Source organism: Euprymna scolopes, chromosome 26, assembly GCF_053919585.1.
Source record: "Euprymna scolopes isolate OS-2025 chromosome 26, ASM5391958v1, whole genome shotgun sequence".
Classification (NCBI taxonomy): domain Eukaryota; kingdom Metazoa; phylum Mollusca; class Cephalopoda; order Sepiida; family Sepiolidae; genus Euprymna; species Euprymna scolopes.
Genome location: NC_136507.1, coordinates 106506646 through 106515250, shown reverse-complemented (window position 1 = coordinate 106515250; position 8605 = coordinate 106506646). Strand labels below are relative to the sequence as shown.

At 24.6% G+C, this 8605-nt stretch overlaps 1 protein-coding gene across 1 annotated transcript in view; it reads right to left on the bottom strand.

The window, feature by feature from the left end:
- Positions 1–671: 671 nt before the first annotated feature.
- The window catches only part of LOC145248345 (uncharacterized), a 126842-nt gene continuing 118908 nt past the window's right edge, over positions 672–8605 (bottom strand). The window contains exons 24-25 of the mRNA XM_080110260.1: positions 5862–6035; positions 672–996 (exon numbers count right to left, since the gene is read on the bottom strand). Of these exons, the coding sequence (XP_079966386.1) occupies positions 817–996; positions 5862–6035 (354 nt within the window). The 3' untranslated portion in view covers positions 672–816. The remainder of the gene's footprint in view (positions 997–5861; positions 6036–8605) is intronic.

The window sequence follows — 8605 nt, the reverse complement described above, 5'->3', positions numbered from 1 at the left end:
CTGAAAACACTATCAATAATTCCCCCCACTCTTTATCTGTGCTTAAACCTAAACGTAGATTCCATGAACAAAGCTTCTTTCTTAGAACTGCACACCTGTGGAATTGTCTTTCGTTTTCCTGCTTTCCGGCTGAGTACAATATGGTTGTCTTCAAGTCTAACGTAAATAAGTTCTTGACGAGCCGTTCCATATAAGTTAATAAATTTACCAAATTTTCATTACTAATGATTACTATATTTTCCAATTTCTACTGTACACTCTTTAACCCTTATCCTTGAGTGGCCTCTTGGCCTTGATAATGTGGTGATGCGTGTGTCAAAAAAAAAAAATAAATAAAAATACACACACACACATATATATATATATCAAATTCTATCGGTATAAGTTAAATTCCTATTTATGGAGTTAAGATCATGATCCAGAAATTAAAATGATGTGAAAATGAGGAGGAGTGTTACTTGTGATGTTTGTGATCTGGGAGTCTGCGATTGCTAACAGAAGATGTAACCTATAGAAAAAGCCTGCTAGAATTTGAGAATGTATGTTTCTAGGAGGAGCTGGATGAAACGTCTATTTGTTATGAAGGACGGGTAAGAAAAAGGTTCAAATCTCAAACAAATGAAAGTTAGCTCAGAACAATAAAGGGAGATAATCCATAAAACTTTCTTGGTATGATTTATCTCCCCATAAATTTCTGAAAGGGCTATGATTGAGCAATTACTTCCTTAAAATGGTATGTAGGAAAATAAAAAAAAATCTATTTACTTTTAAACAAAATAAAATATAACAAATAGAAATAGAAATGAAGATGTAGAATTAGTTATTGTCTTCCTGGTAATCTTCCTCTTGCCATGGAATTCCTTGGCTCTTGACAATCGCCAGAACCATACTTTCCACACGTCGATTTTGGGCTTTCATTTCTGTCATGCAATCTGTCAGTTCATACATTTTTCGTTTCAGATCCTTTTGCTTTTTTTGAATACTTTTGATTACATCCTGAAAGAAAAAAAAATAATATATGTCTAGCATATAGGGGGTCATGCAGATTTTCTATTTATTTTTACAGAGCCAATTCTCTATTGAATATTTTATATATATATATATATATATATATATATATATATATATATATATACACACACACACATAGAGAAAGAGAGTGTTGATTCCAAATTAAAAAAAAAATGACTTGATGCCATCAGCTAGAATCGAAACCAAAACATTTAGCACTCCATTCACATTCCCAACCATTTCAGCTATTGACATATACATAAGATTTAAAATTGAATCACTTCAATGAATTAATTTGCACAAGTAATACAAGTATGTCAGCAAGTTGAAATGAACATTTTGCATTTCAAATTGCCAACATATTTCTATACACATTATCCATCCAAACAAAGATTTTATTTGTTATAGACCATCCTTGGTGTATGATCACTATTTGCTGTTAATTTCAGTGTTATGTGATCAGTAGTTTAAGAGTTTATCAGTTAAATATTTGTGTCCGTGTGAAAATATGGCTATTATAATTATCAAGAATACTTAAGGATGGGCACTGTCTGTGAAATATAAACATAGAAGCAGTCAACTGTTGCGTCTGCAACATTCACAATTTCTGATTGTTTAATGTCTGTGCCTGAATTTGGCATTTTTTAGTTGTTAATTCCTTCATTGCCGTGGCAATTGCTTGGTGGCCCAGAAGTAAAGGCTTAGCAAATGAAGTTAAAAGTGACTCCTTCTTCATACAAGTTCTTATTTTGCAGGAGAAAGCTCAGCAAATTCTTGGCTAGAAGAGGAACATGTCAGAAACATGTAGCCAAAATGCATAAATAAATAAAATGCATAAATAAATAAAATGCATATATAAATAAAATGCATATATAAATAAAATGCATAAATAAATAAAATGCATATATAAATAAAATGCATATATAAATAAAATGCATAAATAAATAAAATGCATAAAAAAATAAAATGCATATATAAATAAAATGCATAAATAAATAAAATGCATAAATAAATAAAATGCATATATAAATAAAATGCATATATAAATAAAATGCATAAATAAATAAAATGCATAAAAAAATAAAATGCATAAATAAATAAAATGCATATATAAATAAAATGCATAAATAAATAAAATGCATATATAAATAAAATGCATATATAAATAAAATGCATAAATAAATAAAATGCATAAATAAATAAAATGCATAAATAAATAAAATGCATAAATAAATAAAATGCATAAATAAAAATGCATAAATAAATAAAATGCATATATAAATAAAATGCATAAATAAATAAAATGCATAAATAAATAAAATGCATATATAAATAAAATGCATAAATAAATAAAATGCATAAAAAAATAAAATGCATAAATAAATAAAATGCATAAATAAATAAAATGCATAAATAAATAAAATGCATATATAAATAAAATGCATATATAAATAAAATGCATAAATAAATAAAATGCATAAAAAAATAAAATGCATAAATAAATAAAATGAATATATAAATAAAATGCATATATAAATAAAATGCATAAATAAATAAAATGCATATATAAATAAAATGCATATATAAATAAAATGCATAAATAAATAAAATGCATAAATAAATAAAATGCATAAATAAATAAAATGCATAAATAAATAAAATGCATAAATAAATAAAATGCATATATAAATAAAATGCATATATAAATAAAATGCATAAATAAATAAAATGCATAAATAAATAAAATGCATAAATAAATAAAATGCATAAATAAATAAAATGCATAAATAAATAAAATGCATAAATAAATAAAATGCATAAATAAATAAAATGCATAAATAAATAAAATGCATAAATAAATAAAATGCATAAATAAATAAAATGCATAAATAAATAAAATGCATATATAAATAAAATGCATATATAAATAAAATGCATATATAAATAAAATGCATATATAAATAAAATGCATAAAAAAATAAAATGCATATATAAATAAAATGCATAAATAAATAAAATGCATAAATAAATAAAATGCATATATAAATAAAATGCATATATAAATAAAATGCATAAATAAATAAAATGCATAAAAAAATAAAATGCATAAATAAATAAAATGCATATATAAATAAAATGCATAAATAAATAAAATGCATATATAAATAAAATGCATATATAAAAATGCATAAATAAATAAAATGCATAAATAAATAAAATGCATAAATAAATAAAATGCATAAATAAATAAAATGCATATATAAATAAAATGCATATATAAATAAAATGCATAAATAAATAAAATGCATATATAAATAAAATGCATATATAAATAAAATGCATAAATAAATAAAATGCATAAATAAATAAAATGCATAAATAAATAAAATGCATATATAAAAAAATGCATATATAAATAAAATGCATAAATAAATAAAATGCATAAATAAATAAAATGCATATATAAATAAAATGCATATATAAATAAAATGCATAAATAAATAAAATGCATAAAAAAATAAAATGCATAAATAAATAAAATGCATAAATAAATAAAATGCATAAATAAATAAAATGCATAAATAAATAAAATGCATATATAAATAAAATGCATATATAAATAAAATGCATAAATAAATAAAATGCATAAATAAATAAAATGCATAAATAAATAAAATGCATATATAAATAAAATGCATAAATAAATAAAATGCATATATAAATAAAATGCATATATAAATAAAATGCATAAATAAATAAAATGCATAAATAAATAAAATGCATAAATAAATAAAATGCATAAATAAATAAAATGCATAAATAAATAAAATGCATATATAAATAAAATGCATATATAAATAAAATGCATAAATAAATAAAATGCATAAATAAATAAAATGCATAAATAAATAAAATGCATAAATAAATAAAATGCATAAATAAATAAAATGCATAAATAAATAAGATGCATAAATAAATAAAATGCATAAATAAATAAAATGCATATATAAATAAAATGCATATATAAATAAAATGCATATATAAATAAAATGCATAAATAAATAAAATGCATAAATAAATAAAATGCATAAATAAATAAAATGCTTAAATAAATAAAATGCATATATAAATAAAATGCATATATAAATAAAATGCATAAATAAATAAAATGCATAAAAAAATAAAATGCATAAATAAATAAAATGCATAAATAAATAAAATGCATAAATAAATAAAATGCATAAATAAATAAAATGCATATATAAATAAAATGCATATATAAATAAAATGCATATATAAATAAAATGCATAAATAAATAAAATGCATAAAAAAATAAAATGCATAAATAAATAAAATGAATATATAAATAAAATGCATATATAAATAAAATGCATAAATAAATAAAATGCATATATAAATAAAATGCATATATAAATAAAATGCATAAATAAATAAAATGCATAAATAAATAAAATGCATAAATAAATAAAATGCATAAATAAATAAAATGCATAAATAAATAAAATGCATATATAAATAAAATGCATATATAAATAAAATGCATAAATAAATAAAATGCATAAATAAATAAAATGCATAAATAAATAAAATGCATAAATAAATAAAATGCATAAATAAATAAAATGCATAAATAAATAAAATGCATAAATAAATAAAATGCATAAATAAATAAAATGCATATATAAATAAAATGCATATATAAATAAAATGCATATATAAATAAAATGCATATATAAATAAAATGCATATATAAATAAAATGCATAAATAAATAAAATGCATATATAAATAAAATGCATATATAAATAAAATGCATATATAAATAAAATGCATAAATAAATAAAATGCATATAAATAAAATGCATATATAAATAAAATGCATATATAAATAAAATGCATAAATAAATAAAATGCATAAATAAATAAAATGCATAAATAAATAAAATGCATAAATAAATAAAATGCATAAATAAATAAAATGCATAAATAAATAAAATGCATATATAAATAAAATGCATATATAAATAAAATGCATAAATAAATAAAATGCATAAATAAATAAAATGCATATATAAATAAAATGCATATATAAATAAAATGCATATATAAATAAAATGCATATATAAATAAAATGCATAAATAAATAAAATGCATAAAAAAATAAAATGCATAAATAAATAAAATGCATATATAAATAAAATGCATATATAAATAAAATGCATATATAAATAAAATGCATAAATAAATAAAATGCATAAAAAAATAAAATGCATATATAAATAAAATGCATATATAAATAAAATGCATATATAAATAAAATGCATATATAAATAAAATGTATATATAAATAAAATGCATATATAAATAAAATGCATATATAAATAAAATGCATAAATAAATAAAATGCATATATAAATAAAATGCATATATAAATAAAATGTATATATAAATAAAATGTATATATAAATAAAATGCATAAATAAATAAAATGCATAAATAAATAAAATGCATATATAAATAAAATGCATATATAAATAAAATGCATATATAAATAAAATGCATATATAAATAAAATGCATAAATAAATAAAATGCATAAATAAATCAAATGCATATATAAATAAAATGCATATATAAATAAAATGCATATATAAATAAAATGCATATATAAATAAAATGTATATATAAATAAAATGTATATATAAATAAAATACATATATAAATAAAATGTATACTAAATAAGTAAATATACTTGTTGAAGAGCAATATTTATAAAATAAAAAAATAAAAGAGAAACAAAATATTTAAAAAATGATTTGCAGAACTTACCATTTCCGGATTCAAAATTTGTTGAACATCATCAGCTTTGACAGTTTTTACGCGGAAATATTTCAAAATTGAAGACTGACGAACAGAATTGGGGTAAACCTTTTGATACTTCACAATTTTTCGCCTGTGAATTCCAAACGGCAGAAATCGTTCAACATCTAAAACCAAATCAACCTACGAAAAAGAAAAAAAAATTACTTATATTTGTATGTTCTTCTACTGCTCACCAGACTGAAGAGCTACAAAAAAGTGAAATATTCATGTGTAGATGACTACATTTGTCCACTACTCATGGGTTGAGCACTCAAGTGAGAGAATAATGGTCATATCATCATCACACTTATATTTATCACTTTCTCCCATGTTTTCCCAGGTTTTCCTATGTGAACTGGATTTACTACCTTAACTTAATGACCAATAAGTTTTCATTCATTCTTCAAACATGACCATACCATCAAAGTCTCCGGTTCTGCCAACTTCTCTATACTGTACAGATTTGATCTTCCGCTGAGGTCATCAGATCTATCCCTCTTTTCTATCAAGTTCATTTTATCACTTAGCAAGGGAATTTTCTCTCCATGCAACGCATGTCCTCAACACTCATTGGCTAAGTTTCATTTTCATAAATCACATTGCATACACAATATACACATAACCCAAGAATTTTCATCCATTTTTTGAACATGGCCATAGCATTAAAGGCTCCTGTTTTGCAAACATTTTACTATACTGTCCAGATTTCATCTTTTTCTGGGGTAACTAGATCTAAGCATCTTTTTCTGACTCCCATTCCATATCCATCGCATAATTTCTCTCCATGCAACGCATGTCCTCAATACTCATTGGTTAAGTTTCATTTTTATAAATCACATTGCATACACATGCTTGATAGACTCTTCCTTTGTAGTAGTAATGCTCTGATAGTAAAGGCAGAAACTCATTCGACTTATTCCATCCAGTATTAACTCTTGCAATCACATAAGCACCTGCTCAACCCTGTGTTGCAATGTTATATCACCAAGGTATGAGAACTTTGACAACTTCCATAGCATGACAATTCAAATGTACTTTGTCCACTTCTAAGTTCTCATGCATCTCCATTGTCTTACATCTTTCGCATATAAACTGGTCATCCTCTCTGAACTTAATAATCTCGTTGCATTTTTTGTGCACCTAATTGCTTACAGTACCACTAAAAATTGAATTGCATTGGACTCTTTTCCCCACAAACTGTGTAGAAGAGCTTTCTGCAAGGTGGTGGACTAGTGATTGATTAATTAAGGTCTCAAAGATTTTAGTGAAGAGGGGGAGGAAACTGATAGGGCAATAATTGAGAGGGTCAGTTCTTTCACCGGAATTCTTATACACTGGTACCACAGAAACCATCTCCAAGATATTAGGGAAACAAGATTCAGCAAGGCATTTATTGTAGAGCTTGGAAAGTACTTTATTTTATTTATTTATTTTTTATTTTTTTTACATAGGCTATCAAGGCCAAGAGACAACTCGAGGATAAGTGTTAAAGAGTGTACAGTAGTCAATTGGAGAATATAGTAATCGTTAGTGATGGAAATTCAATAAATTTGTTAACTTGTATGGAACGGCTCATCAAGAACTTGTTTACATTGGACTTGAAGACAACCATATTGTAGTCAGCTGGAAAACAGGAAAACGGAAGATAATTCCACAGGCGTGCAGTTCTAAGAAAGAAGCTTTGTTCATGGAATCTACGTTTAGGTTTAAGCACAGATAAAGAGTGGGGGGAATTATTGATAGTGTTTTCAGCTAGACGGGTGTTTCTTGTGAAAGTTTAGCGAGGGGGGACCATATACTGAAGCTCAGTCAAACACTTTCCATGAAAATAACGATACATCAGAGACAAGCTCGCAACATCTCTTCTGTGAGATAGAGGTTGCAGGGAAGAGAAAAGGACATCTCGTACGAGGCTACAAAGTCTATTTTGAACTCTATCAAGGCAGGACAAGTCCTTTCTAGCAGCTCCTGCCCAGATGTGGCAACAGTATTCCATCCTTGGACGTATCTGGCTCTTATATAGATAGAGAATTGCATCAGCAGTGAGATATCTATTCGATCGATAGAAAGATCCTACCATTTTTCCAGCGGCCCTGGCAACAGATTTGATGTACGTGTTCCATTTAAGATCAGGAGTAATTGTCAAGCCCAGAAGCTTGTCAAAACTTGAGGCCTCCTCAAGATGAGAGCCATTTATTTCAATTGATGCCAGATGTGGATCAGAACGTTGATGATGTAAAGAGAGAAGCTTGGTTTTAGATACATTAAAAGTAACCAGCCACTCCTTTCCCCATTGTACCACGTGCTCAAGATCAGAGTTATTTAAAAAAGTAAAGGGCTAGCTCAGCTGAGCATTTTTTAGTATAGCAGGTATGAGATCAGGTTCACATGCCTTAGATGTGTCTAAGTTTTTTATGATATGGACGTGAGAAGAGGTGATTTTCACATCTAGTGTGGCTTCAGTCTTCATAGGGAAGTTTGGGAGAGAGTTATTTGTTGGCTCTAAGGTGGAGTTGGAGGTGAATCGCCAGGCAATAAGTTCTGCCTTCTTGGTTGCCATGCATGCGAGCTTCTGGTTGTTGGATAGTGGAGGAATTGCCCTTTATTCACTACACTATTATAAATTTTCCAGAAATCATGAGTTTCTATCTTTTGCGATTCCATGCGTTCCCTGCTTATTTCAGCATGCTTCTTTTTTTTTTTGGACGGTC